Genomic DNA, 21,280 nt, shown 5'->3' with positions numbered 1-21,280 from the left:
TCAGGGACGATTGGCAGCCTTCCCAATGCAGCTGCCAGGTTCTCCTCCACTTTGTGATAGATCAGGAAACCACCAGCTCCAATCAGCAGCAGACCTGTTATCATGAATCCAATTATGTAGAGGTCTTCCACGTCCTTGATGGAAAGAATTGACAGACACACGATCCTCCAGCTGTCCCAGGAGTCCAACATGTATCCGGCAGCAAACGTCCCATCGGGACATGTGGGCTGTCCCTTGCCCGATCATCTTGTCGTGAAAATTTGGTCGATTGCATTGAGAGAGCAGCTGATCATTTCCATGGTTCCGGTTCGGTTCGGATGTAAAGAGAGGCTCTTGTTAGATTCTGACACGGGACAGACAAGACAGGAGCAGCAAGCAGGGAAGACGAGGGAGGGAGGGAGAAATACCACCGCCTTCGGTGAGTGCCGGAAAATACTTCATCAGTAAACAACATATCTAACTAGAATTCACAAATGACTCTGCAACCATGTCGTGATGTGAAAAAAGAACAAAACAATATCCGGAAACAGAAAAGAACACTGCATGAATTTACAAATTTAAAAAAATATTAAAGATGTCTATGAATGATGCTGATTTTTAGTTCTATAAAATAAATGTAATGTTTTTTTGGGGGATTTGATAAAAGCCCTCACCACCACCATACAACATCAAATAACTCACAAATGCCACCACGTGCAAATCACCACACAGGAACCGGAAATCACCGCCGAGTCATGATGTCACCATTCCAAATGGCGGCGCCCATGGATATGAAAGACTGGGAGGTGATTCTTGGCTTTTTCAGAATGATAAATGAAAAATTCGGACATGAGACCAGTTATAAGAGGATATTAACTATACCAAGGGCATTTTTATCAGTAATGACTGACTGTCCGACGTATTTTGCGATCATTGTAAGTAGTGCGGTGACAGTCGTGTGTAAAGCTGCAGTGTGGATGCTCTGCACCGCCATACGCTTGAGATGCACTGGAGCTGGAGACAGACGACCTCCTCCTCACCCTCCTCCACAAAACCAATACATTCTTATTATTATTATGTCACTCTCCTCTGGCCCTCAAGATGTCACTTTTCTCTGACTTCCACCTTCAGATCAGACTCTTCTTCTTCACCTCTGCAGTCACTGATCTCTCTGAGACTCTCACACTATTTCCAGGGACGACGAGCTGCCAATCATTGTTTTTTTTATATTAGTGATTCTACTACTGTGAGCACCACGTAATATCATTTCCCTGGCCTCCACCTCCTCCATGACTATTTCACTCTCCGTAAAATTCCTTTTCTTCGTCTTTTCAGTCAGGATTTATCGTAAAATGCCGGCGATCAACAGGCTGATTGAGATGCAAAAATATTGATGAGGCACTTTGCATTGACTATCTATGGTAAAAAGTGGGCATGTTTGGGGGGGAGATATGAACTGCGCAACCTTCCAGGTAGACTTGGATCTATAGAAGGAAAGTGCGTGCAGATGGGCGTACGCACGGTTTTATAAAGCAGAATTTCTTTGGGCGCACACCATTTTCAGCTTTTGTGTGCACAAACATTTTCAGTAGGGATCCTAGGCAATGTTTTAAAAATGATCTTCTCATGCCAGTTGGTCGTTCTGCAGCTTCACTGTTTTTAATGATATAATTCTTGTGCAGCTCAGCAGAACTTCAGACCACCACTGACATACCACAGACACAGAAAACAGACTTAAAACATTCAGTGTGAACTTTAGGACAAACAGGTCATCGACTGATTGTTGACTGTTCATTCATTGACACCTCTCTTCATGACTGAACAGTGTGTCGACAGGATTACTCAGGACACAATCCATCTGGACCTCTAATGGCTTCAGCAATCAGATTACTACTGTGGATGAAGTACTCTGTGATGCTGAAGTACCAGGTACATTTACCTGGACTCCATCTAGATCAACAAGTGAACACAACCTGTGCTTCTCAGGACAGGAAACCAACACTTCATATTGAAACTTGATGAGCTCCAGCTGGCCGTGGATCAGTGGACAAATGGGCAGGGGCAGACGGGGATCAAACCTGTTGAGATGTGCTCTCATTTCGTTGTTATTTGCGTTTTGCCTTAAACATTATTTTATCATGGAAACCTCTGTGACCTACATTTGTGATCATGTGACAACAATTTGTGAATGGTGTGCAGGCGTGAAAAATAAATAAGGTGTTGCCATGGATACGGAAGAGACTCACACAAAGAGCAAAGTCATGTTCTGTGTTGAATGTCACGTTAAACGCTGTGCAAAAGTGGACTGCTAACAGAACCTTTGGTTTGGGTTTGGAGATGTACCACCTGACCCAAAGCTCTCTGTGTGTCTTCAGTGTAAAAGCTACTGACTCCTGTAGTCATCACAGTTCCTCCTCTGGAGCTGGAGTAACTGGAGGTAGAGATCAGACCATGATGGTATCTGGAGCTGAAGGTGTAGATCAGTCCCTGTACTGGTGGTATCTGGAGGTGTAGATCAGACCCTGTACTGGTGGTATCTGGAGGTGTAGATCAGACCCTGTACTGGTGGTATCTGGAGGTGTAGATCAGTCCCTGTACTGGTGGTATATGGAGGTGTAGATCAGTCCCTGTACTGGTGGTATCTGGAGGTGTAGATCAGTCCCTGTACTGGTGGTATCTGGAGGTGTAGATCAGACCCTGTACTGGTGGTATCTGGAGGTGTAGATCAGTCCCTGTACTGGTGGTATATGGAGGTGTAGATCAGACCCTGTACTGGTGGTATCTGGAGGTGTAGATCAGACCCTGTACTGGTGGTATCTGGAGGTGTAGATCAGTCCCTGTACTGGTGGTATATGGAGGTGTAGATCAGTCCCTGTACTGGTGGTATCTGGAGGTGTAGATCAGACCCTGTACTGGTGGTATCTGGAGGTGTAGATCAGTCCCTGTACTGGTGGTATCTGGAGGTGTAGATCAGTCCCTGTACTGGTGGTATCTGGAGGTGTAGATCAGTCCCTGTACTGGTGGTATCTGGAGGTGTAGATCAGACCCTGTACTGGTGGTATCTGGAGGTGTAGATCAGACCCTGTACTGGTGGTATCTGGAGGTGTAGATCAGACCCTGTACTGGTGGTATCTGGAGGTGTAGATCAGTCCCTGTACTGGTGGTATCTGGAGGTGTAGATCAGACCCTGTACTGGTGGTATGTGGAGGTGTAGATCAGACCCTGTACTGGTGGTATCTGGAGGTGTAGATCAGACCTTGTACTGGTGGTATCTGGAGGTGTAGATCAGACCCTGTACTGGTGGTATCTGGAGGTGTAGATCAGACCCTGTACTGGTGGTATCTGGAGGTGTAGATCAGTCCCTGTACTGGTGGTATCTGGAGATGGAGCTCTGCAGGAGCTCATTGGTTGGTGCTCAGCGGATGCAGTCTGCAGGTAGAGAGCATTACCATCTTCCTGGGAAGAACTTTGCTCTGAGTGGAGGAACATCTGCAGCTGTTGTATGAGTGAATGTTGGGCCTGGAGCTGAGGTTCATTAGATGCAGATTGTGAAGCTTTTCACAACTCAGAGCTCTAACATAATGACCCCATTAAAACGTCGTGCAGAACAGTGATGGTGCAGCATCAGGACGGTCTGCAGTTCCAGAAACATTCGGGGGGCCGGAGGAAAACCTTCTCTGATTACGTTTTGAGAGCTATAACAGAAGATATGATCCAGATGGGCACAACTGGGAGAGGTAGCTGGTCTGAGCTCTCTGAGTGAATTTTTTTTATCACTATGACAACATGAAATATGATGGAGGTCAAATGTTCCCTTATATTAAAAAAACAACGCCATTTTAAAACAAACAATGTATTTAACATTATATGTCGCGTGTAATGAGAGAAAATCCAGAGATTATGAATGAATTAAAATTCAATTGAAACCGTTTCAGACTGAACAAATATGTCAAATTTAAATCATGACAATAGTTTCTTTTGTAGGTCAAACAGACTCTTACGACTGTCCCTTCTGATGAAAACTAAAAACATGATGAAGTCCAATCTTCAGCGACACATTAGTAGTCGTTATGAGGTAAAGCAGGAATAAATGTCTAGTTTCAAACAGCCTGACCTGAACTCGTTGCATAAGGTTGGAGATGTGACTTCATCTGTTCTTTTCATGCTGTCGGATTTTCAGCTTTCAAGCTGTGAGCTCACTGTTAGATGCTCTTGTGTTGTCCTTCTCCAGGCCTGGGAGAACCACCTGCGCAGGAACAGATCCATCGTGGTGGACCTGTTCCACGGCCAGCTGAAGTCTCAGGTCAAGTGCAAGACCTGCGGCCACATCAGTGCCCGCTTCGACCCCTTCAACTTCCTGTCGCTGCCCCTGCCCATGGACAGCTCCATGCATCTGGAGATCACCGGTAAGCCCTCCAGGAGGACCGCTCAGTTGGAACTGTGGCTGAAGATCAGACCTGATGCCGGTGTGCTGTGTTTGCAGTCATTAAACTGGACGGCTCCACGCCGGTGCGCTTTGGCCTGAGGTTGAACATGGACGAGAAGTACACGGGGCTGAAGAAGCAGCTGAGTGAACTGTGCAGCCTGAAGCCAGAGCAGATCCTGCTGGCCGAGGTCCACACCTCCAACATCAAGGTACAAACCCTGGAAACAGTGACACTGCACAGGGCGGTTCTGTGTTTGTAGAGAAATGGTAGGAATGTTCTCCTGTGTGCAGATGACAGTCTAGTAAATGGCAGGAATGTTCTCCTGTATGTCGATGGTGGAAAACAAAAGTTCTCAAAGAGTTCTGTAAACCAACAGCTGAAACACAACAAAAGTTCAGATCATGTGCTGGAATTGGACAATTAAAATCAATTTCTGAAATTATCAGTGAATCATCACAGTAAACAATGTGACTATTGGGACTACTCAACATTATGAACATCAGTTTCCCCAAATGTCTTGAAATGTGTGAGAAGCCGGTCCTTCGTCCAATAACATGCCATCACATAATGAAATGAAGAAAAGTCATTTAGCTCTATCAGCATCCTCTTATTCTACTGGGTAACTTTAGGGTCTCTCATCAACATTATTACAGAAAGATTTGAATCCAAGTTTACATAGCTGAACTTATACAACTGAAAAAGAAAAAACAACACAGGGAATTCTCCACAAACTCTAGCATCAGCTTCTTTTCTATATTGATCCAATTGTGTAATTTCAATTACACATGGTGAGATTAATATTATGTAACTTGTTAAAAAACATATTGTATATGTATATTAGTGCTGTCAAAAAATCGCATTAATTTGATTAATTGATTTGAAATGTTTAACTCGTAAATGTTTTTTGCTGTAATTAACGCAGTTTTGTTTAGTCTGTTGTTGTTTTTTTTAATTCCCTTACCGGTGCACTCTCATGTGCAGTGTCAATGGGCGCAGCACAGTACCGAGTGGATTCATATTAAGACAGAAAGTTTCACTTTAAAAAGTTACTTGACGGCTGATTGAGAAAGTGAAAGTCATTAGCCCAATTTAATGACCACAGAAGTAATTCTGCAGCAAAACAGCAGGTTGCCACGTTGGCTGACCAGTAGCCACCAAACTGCTAAAGCTGGAGGAAATACTAACCCACATGTGCGGGCAGGTGTGTGTGTGTGTGTGTGTGTGTGTGTGTGTGTGTGTGTGTGTGTGTGTGTGTGTGTGTGTGTGTGTGTGTGTATAGATATTTTTGTATATTATTGCCACCTTGTTCATGTAATAAGTTCAAAACTTTCTTTCTAGAAATATTCAAATAATCAAAGTGGTGGACCTGCACTCAAACAAAACCCAGTCTCATGTTAGATGTTTCTTAATTATTTGATTTATGTTTTTATTATTTTGCTAATCTTGGAGAGAAACAGTATTCACGCAAAGCTAAAAGGACATTATGAAAACAGTCTTTGAATTTAAATAGAAGTCTATGTGTGTTGAGTCGACATTAATTCCTTGGTTTTTCCTGAATAAATATCCATTACAAGCTTCAGTCTTCAGTAGAAAAACAATGCAATTACTTGCAATTGATTACAGAAAATTATGCAGTTAATTATTTTAATCGATTGACAGCACTAATATATATATATATATATATATATATATATATATATATATATATATATATATATATATATATATATATATATATATATATATATATATACGTATATATATATAGTTGTGTGCGAAAGTCAGAGCACCCCTTTAAAAACAGCTTATTTTATATATTAAAAAAATTATATTTATATTTATAGTCTCTCTGGTATATGAGGAAAAAAAGACAATATTATCAGGAAACATTAATGCATAGTGACATTTTATTTTATGAATTGAACAAAAACAGAAACATCACTTTGGCATGTACAAAGGTCGGGGCACCCTGAGAGTTATAAAGTGTCAGATTCTATTTACAAGTTCAGACCTTCACCAGCTCATTAGTCCTGAATCATGTGTCAACAATTGTCCTGAGGGACGCCGGCTGGTGCCAATTTCAGGGTTTCTTAAATACGGCGACTCCACAAACCTTGTGCCAACACTCAGCTACCATGGGTTCCACTAAGAACCTGTGTAAGACAGGAGGAATGAAAGGTATCGATGCCCACAATGCCGGGGAGGGGGGGGCTACAAGAAGATGGCAAAGCGTTTTTAGCTTGCAGTTTCCACAGTGCGGGGTATAATTAAGAGATGGCAGGTGAGGGGGACCGTGGAGGTCAAGATGAGATCTGGAAGACCAAGGAAACTCTAGGAGAAAGCAGTTCGTAGACTGGTCAGAAAGGTAAAGAAAAATCCAGATTTGACTTCAAAAGACCTGCAGGAAGATTTAGCAGACTCAGGAGTGGGGGTGCACCCTTCCACTGTGCGGCGATACTTGCACAAACAAGACCTTCATGGAAGAGTCTGCAGAAGAAAACCTTACCTGCGTCTTCATCATAAAAGACAACGTCAAAAATATGCAACAGAACATCTACAGAAGCCTGATGACTTTTGGAAACAAGTGCTGTGCACTGATGAAGTTAAAATAGAACTGTTTGGCCACAATAAGCAAAGGTTTGTTTGGAGGAAAAAAGGAGCAGCATTTCATGAAAAGAACACCTTGCTAAGTGTTAAATATGGTGGTGGATCCATCGTGCTTTGGGGTTGTGTTTCAGTCGGTGGGACAGGAAGCATTGCTCGGGTGGAGGAAGGAATGGATTCCATTAATTTCCAACAAATTCTGGAGGCAAATATCACAGCATCCGTGAAAAAGCTGACGCTGAAAAGAGGATGGCTTCTACAACAGGATAATGATCCTAAACATACTTCAGAATCCACCATCAACTACCTCAAGAAAAGCAAGCTGAAGGTTTTGAAATGGCCTTCACAGTCTCCAGACTTAAACATTATTGAAAATCTGTGGGTAGATCTTAAAAGAGCTGTGCATGCAAGACGACCCCAGAATATTGCAGAACTGGAAGCTTTTTACAAGGAAGAATGGGGCAAAATCCCAAATAATAGAATCCAGACACTTGTAGTTTGCTATAAAAAGTATTTACAAGCTGTGATATCTGCCAGAGGGGGTGTTACTAAGTACTGAAGCTACTGATGCTGTAGGGTGCCCCCACTTTTGTACATGCCAAAGTGATGTTTTATATTTTAGTAATTTTGTTCAATTTATAAAATAAAATGTCAATATGCATTAATGTTTCTTGATAGTATTATCTTTTTTCCCATATACCAGAGAGACTATAAATATGAATATACATTTTTTAATATATAAAATATGCAGTTTTTAAAGGGATGCCCTGACTTTCGAACACAACTGTATATAGTGAAGCTCCTGATGTTCTCTGTGTGTTCAGAACTTCCCTCAAGACAACCAGAAAGTCCGTCTGTCTGTCAACGGCTTCCTGTGTGCATTCGAGGTGCCGGTGCCAGGTTCTCCCACCTCCCTGAGCTCCCCCACCCTGACAGGTAACCCCCCCCCCACTAACACACACTCTTCTATGAGAAACTTCTGCCTCTCTTCTCACCTCCTCCTCTCTCTCCTCAGACATCACTCCTATTGCCAACAGCTCCACTGCTAACGGCCACCTGGGGAACGCCCCAGTCCTCATCCCCAACGGCGGGCCCAGCACCGTGGTGCCCTGCAGCCCAGAGACGCCCCTCACCAACGGGATCGCCAACGGGCACGTCACCCCGGTGCAGGACAGCCCCTTCATTGGGTACATCATCGCTATGCACAGGAAGATGGTGAGCACGTACACGACATGTCTGGTGATCACATAGAGATGATCCTCCCACACAGGAAGTTACTCGATGTAAGGCATCAACAGTCTAGTTATCTTCACAACACATTGTATTTCTCTTCACTGCTTCAACATTAATTCATCCCTGAAGGCCACAGTCCAGAAACAGTTTAGAAAACTGTTGAGAAAAAAGTCTAGAAACCAGTCCAGAAACCAGTCCAGCAAACCTTTCAGAAAGAACTACCCAGAAACCAGTCCAGCAAACCTTTCAGAAAGAACTACCCAGAAACCAGTCCAGCAAACCTTTCAGAAAGAACTACCCAGAAACCAGTCCAGCAAACCTTTTAGAAAGAACTACCCAGAAACCAGCCGTGGGAAAAAGCCCAGAAACGACAACGGTAATTGCAAAGGAATCTCACTCTTTAGCTCTCTTCCACTGCTTGAACAGCCCCAAAGCGACATAAACTGTTAATCACATTCACCCATTCACACATTCACACACCAAGAGAGCCATGCAAGGCACTCAGTCCGTCCATTGGGAGCAGTTTTGGAGTTCAGTGTTTTGCTCAAAGACACTTTAACATGTGGGGAAGATGGGACCCGAACTTGTAACATTCCGGTTTAGAGATGAGCGCTCTACCCACTGAACCACAGCCGCAATGACGAATTAACTCAAACCTTGTGAGTCAGTGAACAGCTCCGGGGAATTCCTGGGGAACTAAAGACACACAAGATGGAAAAATCAAACCAGTATAAAAAAACCTGACCATGTCACAGCCAGGATCACTTAGAACCAAGAGAAAGAGTACTGGTATTTTGAGGCTCATGAACATCACTCCATCATTATGATTGGACTGTTGCACTCCTGTCCTATCTTAGGATTCACAGCCTGTTAGACTCTTCTCTGAACCTCCAAGGAACAGGCCAGTGTCATACGAACAGATTTAATACAAACAAGTGTGAAAATGAAATGCACCTACAAAAACACAGAAATGCATTAATCAATCACAACACAAATCAGTATTATTGATTAGTAAGGTGAATATAACCTTAAGTGAAACTGCCTGACAGGTAAACTGGAAGCCTTAAAGCTGTTATTACATTATAACATACCAGCAGAACAAGATTCACAACACTGTAAACATATTATAACTCTAATTAAAGATTCTAACCATATTGTCAACACATTTACTTACTGATTTTAACACTCAAAGGGCGGGAAACAAACCAGAAGACGGAGAAAGGCTATGAGCGTCTAATCAAATGAAGCTGGGAGAACGTGCAGCCGCTGGTTGAGTCTACAACGTCTGCTCTACTGCTGAGTGACAAAGCATAACTGAAACACATGTGACCCCTAGAGGCCAGGCAGATCAATAAAATAAACAGTTACAACACAATGATGGTCACATGTTCAGCCGTTATCGTGCGTTCAAGCTGCCGTCTCATGTTTGTCTCCTTCAGATGCGTACGGAGCTGTACTTCCTATCTGCTCAGAAGAACCGGCCCAGTCTGTTCGGCATGCCGCTCATTGTTCCCTGCACCGTCCACACCAGCAAGAAGGACCTGTACGACGCTGTGTGGGTCCAAGTGTCCCGGCTAGCCAGTCCTCTGCCCCCCCAGGAGGCCAGCAACCATGCCCAGGACTGGTACTAAGCTCCACCTCTCACTGGCAGTCTGCCAGACTTCTGCAGGAAACCTCTGGCTCTTTGGCTGTGTGGTATACTCACTCTGTCACGTGACAGATGAACACATGATGTAGCTCTCGACATGACGTGTGTTTGCTCTGAGCTGTTGAGGCTTTTCTTGAACGTGATAATTTCAGCCTGTTTGGAGTGAAGAGAGACAGCAGCTCTGTCGGGGCTCATCACTGAGGCCCCGTTTCCACAACAACCATTTCAAGTGAAAATGCTAAACTTCTGTTGTGTTTGAGTGTCCATTTCCATGACAACAGTGCTCAACGTGCAACTTTTTGAAAACACTCTGTCCCCATGTAAACGGACGAAAATTATACTTTCTGGACCGGCATGGGCTCCAGTCCTGGTCCTAGTCCTGGTCCTGGTCCTGGTCGTGGTCCTGTTACTGGTCCTGGACTTGGACCTGGTCAGGGTCAGGGTCAGGGTCTGGGTCTGGGTCTGGGTCCTGGTCCTAGCTCTTGACCTAGTCATGGTCCTGGCCCGGATACTGGTTCTGGTCCTGAACCTGGCCCTGGTCCTAGTCTGGTTCTGGTCCTGGTCACCATGTTGGTAATAACCAGTAGTTCTGTACATGCTCAGTAGAGCCAATCAAACAATCCAATTTGTTAGTTATATTTTGACAGTGACATGAGGCTGTAAGTCACAGTGACATGAAGTTGAGTCACAGTGACATGAAGCTGAGTTACAGTGACATGAAGCTGAGTCACAGTGACATGAGGCTGTAAGTCACAGTGACATGAAGTTGAGTCACAGTGACATGAAGCTGAGTCACAGTGACATGAAGTTGAGTCACAGTGACATGAGGCTGAGTCAGTGACATGAGGCTGTAAGTCACAGTGACATGGAGCTGCGAGTTACAGTGACATGAGGCTGAGTCACAGTGACATGAGGCTGCAGGAACAAGCTGCTAAAGATGGTGAGATGGTTTCCACTCAGGCCTCATGTCTCTTGTCTCCTCTGGCTCTGCAGTGACGACAGCATGGGCTACCAGTATCCCTTCACTCTGAGGCTGGTGGGCAGGGATGGAAACTCCTGTGCTTGGTGTCCCTGGTACAGGTAAGAAGGGGGGCATATCCTGGACATCTTGGATTCACATTTCAAATGAATTTCCTCTGTAGGATTGAATGAATTGAAAATGGTGTGTTCCCAGATTCTGCAGAGGCTGTACCATCGAGTGTACAGAGGAGAGAGCGTCTGTCGGAAATGCTTACATAGCGGTGGACTGGGACCCCACCGCCCTGCACCTCCGCTACCAGACGTCTCAGGAGAGGGTAACTGTCACACACATTACTGGGGCCTCCTCCATGAACGTCCATGACTCAGGGTGACTAACATCACCTTCACCTGGGTGTAGGTTGATGTCTAAAACCACATGTTCATCACACGTCAGGAACCACAGGAGCAGGTCATGCTGACCCCTTGTGCAGCATGTTGTGTTACCAGCTTCTGAGTGGTGCAGTTTAGAGTTTGACCACATGGGGTCACTAGTGATTTGTCAGATTCAGTGTTTGACCATTACTAAGTCCCAAGTAGAGCTGGAAACAGTCTGCAAGTCCACAAAATCAACTCCTTACATCAATTAGAAATACAAAACCGTGCATCCAGAGGAAGCACATTTCCTCCTGCGTGCACTCAAGTCATCCTCTGTCTTTTTCCTCTTTAAATACAAAAACGTTTCACCCTCAGCCAGTAACAATGTGGCAGGAAAAACTTGTGAAATGCTCCACATGTTGTGCAGCTGTGAAGTGAGTGTGTGTCTGCAGATCGTGGAGGAGCACTGCAGCGTGGAGCAGTCCCGCAGAGCGCAGGCGGAGCCCATCAGCCTGGACAGCTGCCTGAAGGCCTTCACCGGTGAGGAGGAGCTGGGAGAGGACGAGCTGTACTACTGCTCCAAGTGCAAGACCCACCGGCTGGCCACCAAGAAGCTGGACCTCTGGAGGCTGCCGCCCGTCCTGGTGAGCGCCGCTCCAGAGCAGCCACACAGTTCACTCAGCTCTCCTCAATCTGTGACATCAGGAGAGAGAAGTAAGATAAGTTAACTTGATCACCATGGCTCACTCCAACATCAGTTTTAATTCATGGAGTCATTGAGTTCAGGGGCCAAACACTGCTCACTCTGTCTGGAACTCCACGACACAGACTCCCTCCTGCTCTTAAAACCAGCAGTCAGTCTGCATCTTACACCGTGACAACTGTTGTGACAACGTTCAGATGTATATAAGAAAGAGAACAATACAAGATCACACTCGGCAGCAGAAACACACTTAAAACACAAAATACTATCTGGCTGCTTGTTGTGGATTGAGATTCTTCAGGTTGTACAGTTCTCACTGTCCTCCAGTTGATACCAACAACAGATTATTATTAGCGACCGAGCCCGAAAGGCCTGGCATCGGATGACTACGACGCTGGATTTTCTCGTATTGAGATAACTTCAAGGATTGACCCTGGGTTTTCAGTACTACGACGCTGGTTGACTTCTTCCCAGGATAAATCATCGTGGTAACTTACGCTGAATGTCTAACATGCTCCGGAGCAGAATACATTCTGGGTAAGATCAGTGAGTGTAAAGCTCTGCCTCCTGACCAATCAGATCTCTTGGAAAATGACCCCCCATTCCAAGATCATGGTGATTGGTGGACTCGGTGCTGAGCTGCAGCCGAGAGGAGAAAGTATTTAGAACAATCTGATGTTTTCATTTTTTATTCGCGTGCAGAGACCATTATTCATCCACACCAGTCCCACCAAAGTGCCTTGCCCAAGGACGCAACAACATTGACTTTTTGTTAGAGTGGGATTGGAACTGCCAACCCTCCGGTTATTGGACGACCGGCTCTACCATTGAGCCACGATCGCCCAGACAGTATCCAATAAATCCTGGTCACTGAGCTTTGAAGGATGTTTTTGTTCTCGTTCTTGTTCTAAGTCTGAACAAGAACCCTAACCACAAGGGTTGATTTGGAATCTGTGTTTGAATTCTTCATATTCTCAGATTAATTGATCCTTCAGTAATCTGTAAACTACGCTGCAGAATTTCTCCATGTGTGATTGGTCTAAAGCTGCAGACTCCGCCCCTTTCATGTGAATGCACACACGTAGGTCTGGGTTGAACCAGCGAGTTGATGACCTGCTTCATAGTAACTGTTATCAGGATCGCCGGTGTCTAGATCAGTTAACCCCGGAAACAGGGAGAGATCCTGGATATGATTATCATGGATCCTAGTACAGGCCTCTGGCCTGGAGGCCAGGACCCTATTGTTTTTGTAATTCTTGTGCTTTAATTCTCTTTAAGAGGTGAGGCGCAAAGATTACTATTCATAGGATGGCGTTTTTTTTTTTTTAATCCTCTTCTGCCGCTTTTTTTTGGGCGCGTAACTAGTCCCGCACCATTTGGAGTACGTACACAAAAAGCACATCAAAACATGCAGGAAAATAAATCCTCACTTTTTAACGCCAGGTCATGTCGCCTTACTTTCAGCTAGAGCAGGGGTGCTCAACCTTGGTCCTCAGGGCCCCCATCCTGCATGCTTTAGTTCTCTCCCTGCTTCAGCGTACCTGGATCTAATGATGATGTCATCACCAAGGTTTTGAAAAAGCCCAATAACGAGCCCCTCATTGCAATCAGGTGTGTTGCAACTGGGAGGAGCTAAATCCTACGGGCCAAGGCCCTTGAGGACCGAGGTTGGACACCCCTTAGCTAGAGACTTGATTTCACTTTGAAAACGTTGCCGGTCTTGTGCTCTATTTAGAAGTAAAAACATCTTTTTGATATCTCCGCCAATCGACTTAATTGGCAGCAAGTTGCACGTATTCCTCCCATTGACTCCAATGTATTTTTGGAGACTTTCTCGCTCAAGCCCAAAACTTTAGACATTTGTCTCAACTCCTCATGGGAAGACGGAACATCGTTAAAACATGAGAAGCTCACTATAAATCCAAGAACTTCTTCTGACGCTCACGGTGAAAAACATTTTCAACGAGGTGTAACGGTTCTCGAGCACTAATCAGTTGTTCAAGAGGTGCGTATCGCATTTGGTTACTGTTTTTGAGCCAGCCTCTACTTCTCAGTGAAAGTTGCTGAGTCAGTGTCAGAAGCACAGCTGCAACTAATCTGCCTGGTAACACACACTGCTTCTTTGATAATACTTTTCCATTACTTCTGGTACTTCACAATGAAAACGTGGACATGTGATGTCATGGTTTACCAGGGAGTGCTCACTCACACACACCATGCGCACACCACACACACACACAGACACGCACACAGACACACTTTAATATTGCCAGATAGTATGCTTTTTAATGATTTTTAATGCTAATGCTAGGCTAGTTAGCTTAGCAGATTAGCATTTGAGATAAGACCAGATTCCAGGTCAGGGACACCTGGGGGGTAACCTGTGTGATTTTCAGGTGGGTAACAGGTACTAATCTATCATGCTAGTTAGCCTGCTAACAAGGGTTTTTCAATTTAGCTGGTATTAGGGGGATAGCCTAAAGAGGGGGCTCGGGTTAAGGCTTACTAGCTAATTAGCCGGGTCCCGCCCACTTTTTACCCCACCCTAGGGTTAGGGTTACAGGACCAACTCTAGCTGAAAGTGGCTTGCTTTGCTTCATTTAAACCGCACCCCCACCATCCACGCCCATTATAGTAGATCCTTATGTCTGGAAACCATAAAAATTAGGGTTAGGGTTAGGTGTTGGCCTATATGCCACGAGCTAGATTAGAGTTTAGTTGGCTTTCAAAATAAAAGCCCCCCACATTTTTCAAAATAAAAGTCATTTTTTTATAAAACCTTTAAAAATGTTATTAGCAATGTTTAAATGGGCCAAACACTATGATTGGGCCGAGGCCATGATTTTGCCGACCCTGATGCGCCAGAGGCCAGAGTGCGAGGTCCCGATCAAGGCTGCTTGCAGCTTCAATTATTATTGAGATTCTTCAGTCTGTCCAGTTCTCACAGTCCTCAAGATGATCCCTACAACAATAACTTTACCTGATGATTACTAACTCCTGTCTTGATGGAGGGATGGATGGTGGATGAATATATATATATAATGTATACATATATAAACTCCTCAAAAAAGTTTGAAAACATTATGTCACTTGACTATTTCTCCCCTTTAATATTGTAATTTCTGGACTATAAGCCACTACTTTTTTCCTCTGCTTTGAACCCTGAGGTTTATACAATGACGCGGCTAATATATGGATTTTTATGGGTTAATGGGCTTCATGCCGCCAGATTGTACTTCTGCATGTAGATACATGCTGTTTTGAGCATCTACCTCTCCAAAACTTGCCCTAAAAGTGATATTTCTGCTCTTGGTGACCTCATCTTGTGCTGCATTCTGTGGTCTGGAACTCCAGCAGTTGACAGCTGTGAGTGATGCGTTCAGGTGCATCACGTAAAATTCAAAGTGTTTATTGTCATATGCACAGTCAAGAAATGTCACAATCACAACCGGAAAAAACCCCTGATAAAATACTTAATCAACAGAGATAAAACCCTGTGATTCTGTATTTCTCCACAGCAGGCAGACGACACACACACACACACACACACACACACACACACACACACACACACACACACACACACACACACACACACACACACACACACACACACACACACACACACACACACACACAGCACTGTGTGCAGGAATTTCCACCACTATGAAAGACAGATTTGTGGGAATTTATGAAAATATGAGCAATCCTCATATTCCCGGAGTGAAATTCCTGCCCTGTTACAATGTGGACACCTGCGGCTTATAGTCAAGTGCGGCCTATATACATACTTTTTTTTTCTTTTGTGGGTGCGGTTTATATCCAAGTGCGCTCAATAGTCCGGAAAATACAGTAATACTGATTTGGTGTAGTATTACAGAAGTGGGTGGAGTTAAGGACAGACCCACAAGTGGGCGTCTCAGGAAGACCACACCCCAAGAAGACCTCTGCCTGACTTCACTGAGGAACCAGAGACTTTCTCCCAGAGGTTTACAGGCACCACAGACCGACTCTGGTCAGACAGGAACAGACTGCACAGGGCCAGTCTTCCAGGAAGCCTGTAGTGACGGGCCTTGACCGTCAGGCCCATGTGCACTGGTGTGGATGGTACCAACAGTGGAACCTCAGAATTTGGGAAACGTCATGTTCAGTGGAGAATCAAGGTTCTGTCTGCAGAGGCTGGATGGCAGGATCACAGTGTGGAGACGCTTTGCTGCTCAGGTCACATGACCTTCTTAATGGGGGCAAGAGAATGGTTTCAGAGATTCTGGAGCCAGTGGCAAAACCATACCTCAAGAACCTGGACCCAACTCCCCCACAGAGCCTGGACCATCACAGACCACCTCCAGACCTGGATCCAGTGGAACCCGGAGGATCAGCGTGACCGACACAACCAGGCTGGGTCCTGGTGGAGAATGAAACCCCCCACTGAACACGGGGCTGGTTGGTGCCCAGCAAGAGGAGGAGGTGCCCAGCAGGATGAGGAGATGCCCAGCAGGATGAGGAGGTGCCCAGCAGGATGAGGAGGTGCCCAGCAGGATGAGGAGGTGCCCAGCAGGATGAGGAGATGCCCAGCAGGATGAGGAGGTGCCCAGCAGGATGAGGAGGTGCCCAGCAGGATGAGGAGGTGCCCAGCAGGATGAGGAGATGCCCAGCAGGATGAGGAGGTGCCCAGCAAGAAGAAGAGATTCCCAGCATGAGATCCTACTGAGCTTCCTGACAGAAAAATGGCCCATATTTGTTGTTTCTGTCCTCATTGCTGTGGAGATCAGTCATCAATATGTGTATTGTCCTGATAGCTGAGGAGATCTTGTGAACAGATCATTTGCTCTGGTCTGACGGAGGCTCTTCTTCCAGATTGTTTGCTCTGGTCAGACAGTGGCTCTTGTTCCCAGATCGTTTGCTCTGGTCTGACGGAGGCTCTTCTTCCAGATTGTCCACCTGAAGCGTTTCCAGTTTGTGAACGGCCGCTGGATCAAGTCCCAGAAGATCGTCAAGTTCCCGCGGGGCAGTTTCGACCCCAGCGCCTTCCTGGCCCCCAGAGACCTGGAGCAGTACAGCCTGCAGTCCCGCAGCCAGAGCGAGGACCTGCTGAGGGTGGGGGAGGACAACCTGTCTTCCATCTCAGCCCCCGCTGGCTTCTGCAACCTACACAAAGGTACCCCCCCCCCGAGTCGGTACACACAGACCTTGTTTACACCACAGCGTTTCAAGTGAAAACCCAACGCTTTTACCTTGTTGTTTCACAAAAGTTTCCTGTTTACTTGGTAACGTTCTGAAAACAACGTCCCCGTCCACGGAAACAGCAGTAACACTGACAACTTTGTAGTTTTCATGTTGGACCACCAGTTAGTGTTGTTAGTTTTAGTACAGAAAGCACACACACACACACACACACACACACACACACACACACACACACACACACACACACACACACACACACACACACACACACACACACACACACACACACACACACACACACACACACACACACACACACACACACACACACACACACACACACACACACACACACACACACACACAGCAGAGAACAATGAGCTCCAAACATTAATACTGGGAAAACACGGACATTCTAGTGGACAGACCACCAAGTTGGATTGTTATTATGGTGACTATCAAAATAAACTACAAAGTTGGATTGTTATAATGGTGACTGTCAAAATAAAACCACCAACCTAGGAGAAAATGGACTGGGAGTCATGACACCATGGAAGAAACTTTGTTCTGATTGGTTCTACTGAGCATGTGCAGAACTACTAGTTACTACCAACATGGTGACCAAGGGGGTATTCCAGAAAGGAGGTTCAACAAACTGATGGTACATCCGAATAGTCCCTCATTTCTCCTTTCCCATCTACTTTTTCTTAACCCCGTGGATGACATCACAGGGTTAAGGAAAGGTGTTGGGAGACTTCTTGAAGGAGTTAATGAAAGGTAATCACGTTGTTGTGACCGTCGGACCGCACTTTCACTAGGTGATGTAATAATAATCAGTTGGTGGCGAAGGTTAGTGACGTCTGCCGCGGTGTAAAAACTACAAATGAGTGCAAATAGAGTATACAAAGGTGATTTCTACCACTGATATAATCTCAAATATCACAAGGTTTGAACGTAAAACCAAGGAAAAGAGGAACTAAAGTGAAACGGCTGGCAGAACTGGCTGCACTAAAACTGGACTTTACTGTGTTGGTTCTACAACATCCAGAACATTCCTAGTTGGGATCTGGGTTCTAGATGATTTAAAGTCAAGGCAGATTATTGCTTTGGTAACTTACATGATCTGCTCCTTTTTCATTCCTCCTGAGTTTCCCTGAACGCTCCGATGAGCGGGTTCTTTTAAATGTTGTCAGCATGATTTGGCCTTTGGTAAAGGATGCATCAGTGTTTCCTCGGCTAAAGGAGGTTCTACGGGAAGCATTGAGCCTCCCTTCCTTAGCTTAGTGAGAACGCTCCTTATCATGGCCGCCACCTAAACACTTCTGGGGTTAAGGAGAAGTGGATAGGAAAGGAGATACGAGGGACTATTAGTCTCTCCCTGAAGTCTTCGTCAACTGACTCAGATGGGAAACTCAGAGTTTTGGTTCCAGAACAACTGATGTGAATTAGTTCAATCAACTCTCAGTATGTGAACCTTGCCTTAAGAGCCTGAAAAACTACAATAAAAAGTCATCATCAATGGAGCCGAGATACCACCAGTCACTATGGCAACAGACCGAAAACCCAGTTATTTTGCCTTGAAAGTCCCGGCGCTGCAGCAGCAGAGGAGAGAGACGACTGGGAGAAAACTGCTGCCAGAGTCAACACATAAGTTTGAACACATCACTCCATTGACTTAATATTTAACTTAAGATGGTAGCATAAAGGTAGAAATAATAAATAGGTAAAAGCTGAAGTTCATTTAGGTACAATCCAACAGGAGGAAGGCAACTTGAAAGCAGCTGAAAATTAAATATAATTCAGGAAGGAATTAATACAGTCCCCCCCCCAAAAAACACTTGAAATCTGGACCGGAAGACTCTCTTGCAAGGTAAGTCATCTCAAATTATTTCTGCCTCGATGTTGATCGGGTTTGGAAATAACGGACAATCCATTTGTAGTCCCGCTTCAGGTGTGAGGAGCCAGTAGAAACTCAGGGTTTCCTCTACAAAACCTGCCAGCCAGCAGGTTGTGTTCACATTATCTGTTACTATGGTGACTGACCCCAAGATTAATTCAGCTCTCTTTCCGGAATGGAAAACTCAGTGTCCCTCATTTCAGGATTAACATGCTCTGAGTTTTCACAAAAACCTGCTTTCTGGAATACCCCCAGGATGCAACGAAATGTTTGCGTTTTGCTTGAAATGGTTGCAGGTAAACATGGCCTCACACTCATTGTCCCGCCCCTTTTCCCCCATCCACCAATCACTGCAGAGCTAACCGAGAAACACTTCAGGAGTCATAGTTTGTCAGCATTAGTATAACAACATGCCATCTATCACCAAATGAGTGGAATTATTTCTAATTCACACAGATACTTTGAAATGAATACAGACCAGAGGCTTCACTGAAATTACAAGTTTGTTCAGTGGTTTACTGCGAGTCTCCACAAAGATTAGAATTTTCCTAATCTGGATTTTTCTTATCAGTATTTCATTAAGTTAAATTGATTTTATTCTCCTCTGATTCCGTTTCAAAAGTTAAGAAATGCTGGGAAGGAAACATCAAAGACTTATTATTCTGACTTCTTTCTCATAAGGATGAAAGTCTCAGTTTGTTCTCTGCGTTCCTACATTGGAGTGATTTGGGGTTCTGCTCCTCCCCGGGTGATTCTTGGTCACAGAGTTTAATGCTGCGTTTCTTCCGCAGCCTCCCCCGCCTCCAGCAGGAAGTCGGCTCCATCTCTGAGTCGGACCGGCAGTCCGTCCAGCAGCCCAAAGAGTGGCGGCAGCCGGCGATCGGGCCGCCTGCGCCTGCCCCAGCTGGGCAGCCGCCATCGCCTCTCCAACAGCAAGGAGAGCCTGGAGGGCGCCGAGCCCCACCAGGAGGACAGCGAGGGCAGCGCAGTGGTCCCGGGCACGGCGGGGGAGCCCACGGCGTCGGCGTCGGCGTCGGAGTCGTCGTGCGGCTCCGAGGCATCCAGCAGCCACTGCGATGTGATGCTATTTGACGGAGAAACCAACGGACTGAACTCCGACTGCAGCACGGAGAGTGGCGTGGAGCCCGACGCCGCACCGCCACCCCACAGCCACCGCATGGCTCTGGACGCCGTCTACAACCTCTATGCAATATCAGTACGACACATTTACACACACACTTTTTTTTTTGTCTAACTTTTTATTCACAACAGTCAAGGTAAATCAAAAAAAATAACAATAGTCATGAGATTGAGCCCTAGCTCTCAATAACAGATATATATGGTTGCAATAAAGAACCAGGACAAAAAGACTAGACTTACTTCAAGAAAAAAATGCTCTAAAGTATGGAATAATCACGACGGTCATACAGTAACATCTCTTCAATTCGTTTGTCAGACTTTTTTATAAATTAATGGGAATCTTATTCCATATTTCACGTCCTGTTGTTTCCATGAGTGCAAGAAAACCGATTGTGACAGAGATTGGGAAGCAGAAGTCAGGACTTGTGAGAGACTGGAGGTTAATCTTTACAGTGTCTTTCCTCTCTGCCGTCTCCTCAGTGCCATTCAGGAATCATGGGAGGAGGCCACTATGTGACGTACGCCAAAAACCCCAACGACAAGTGGTACTGTTACAACGACAGCAGTTGCAAGGTGTGTGTGTGTGTGTGTGTGTGTGTGTGTGTGTGTGTGTGTGTGTGTGTGTGTGTGTGTGTGTGTGTGTGTGTGTGTGTGTGTGTGTGTGTGTGACCTGTCTCTAAAGGTGTGTGTGCCCTGCAGGAGGTGCTTTCTGAGGAGATCGACACAGACTCCGCCTACATTCTCTTCTACGAGCAGCAGGGCGTCGACTACTCCCAGTTCCTGCCAAAGATCGACGGCAAAAAAATGGCCGACACCAGTAGCATGGACGAGGACTTTGAGTCCGACTACAAGAAGTACTGCGTCCTGCAGTGACGGCGCCGGTCCTCCTCCAGCCAGCAGGAGGTGCTCCCCTCCTCCTGGGTGGTCAGAGATGCATCGCAGCACCTTGTACACCGTTTGCTACAGTGAAGCACTCGACTCTGCACTTTGAGCCCCCATGAAACAAGAGACCTTCTTGCTCCTGCTGCTCCTCCTCCTGCTCCTCCTCCTCATCCTGCTGCTCCTAGTCCTGCCCTTCCTCCTGCTGCTCCTCCTACTCCTCCTCCTGCTGCTCCTGCTCCTCCTCC

The 21,280-nt window shown here is 45.6% G+C and overlaps 1 protein-coding gene across 3 annotated transcripts in view; it reads left to right on the top strand.

Moving 5' to 3' along the window:
• Nucleotides 1–21,041, top strand: part of usp32 (ubiquitin specific peptidase 32) — a 94,385-nt gene extending 73,344 nt beyond the window's left edge. For all 3 annotated transcript variants that reach the window (XM_080459395.1, XM_080459394.1, XM_080459393.1), the window contains exons 23-34: nt 4,211–4,385; nt 4,463–4,614; nt 7,835–7,946; nt 8,026–8,225; nt 9,683–9,867; nt 10,885–10,971; nt 11,066–11,186; nt 11,679–11,870; nt 16,862–17,087; nt 19,805–20,229; nt 20,634–20,726; nt 20,853–21,041. In XM_080459395.1, the coding sequence (XP_080315521.1) occupies nt 4,211–4,385; nt 4,463–4,614; nt 7,835–7,946; nt 8,026–8,225; nt 9,683–9,867; nt 10,885–10,971; nt 11,066–11,186; nt 11,679–11,870; nt 16,862–17,087; nt 19,805–20,229; nt 20,634–20,726; nt 20,853–21,026 (2,142 nt within the window). In that variant the 3' untranslated portion in view covers nt 21,027–21,041. The remainder of the gene's footprint in view (nt 1–4,210; nt 4,386–4,462; nt 4,615–7,834; nt 7,947–8,025; nt 8,226–9,682; nt 9,868–10,884; nt 10,972–11,065; nt 11,187–11,678; nt 11,871–16,861; nt 17,088–19,804; nt 20,230–20,633; nt 20,727–20,852) is intronic.
• Nucleotides 21,042–21,280: the final 239 nt, after the last annotated feature.

This window comes from Lipophrys pholis, assembly GCF_963383615.2.
Source record: "Lipophrys pholis genome assembly, chromosome: 3".
In the NCBI taxonomy this organism is placed as follows: domain Eukaryota; kingdom Metazoa; phylum Chordata; class Actinopteri; order Blenniiformes; family Blenniidae; genus Lipophrys; species Lipophrys pholis.
The sequence above is the reverse complement of the archived record's forward strand: the minus strand, read 5'-3'. Positions and strand labels throughout refer to the sequence as shown.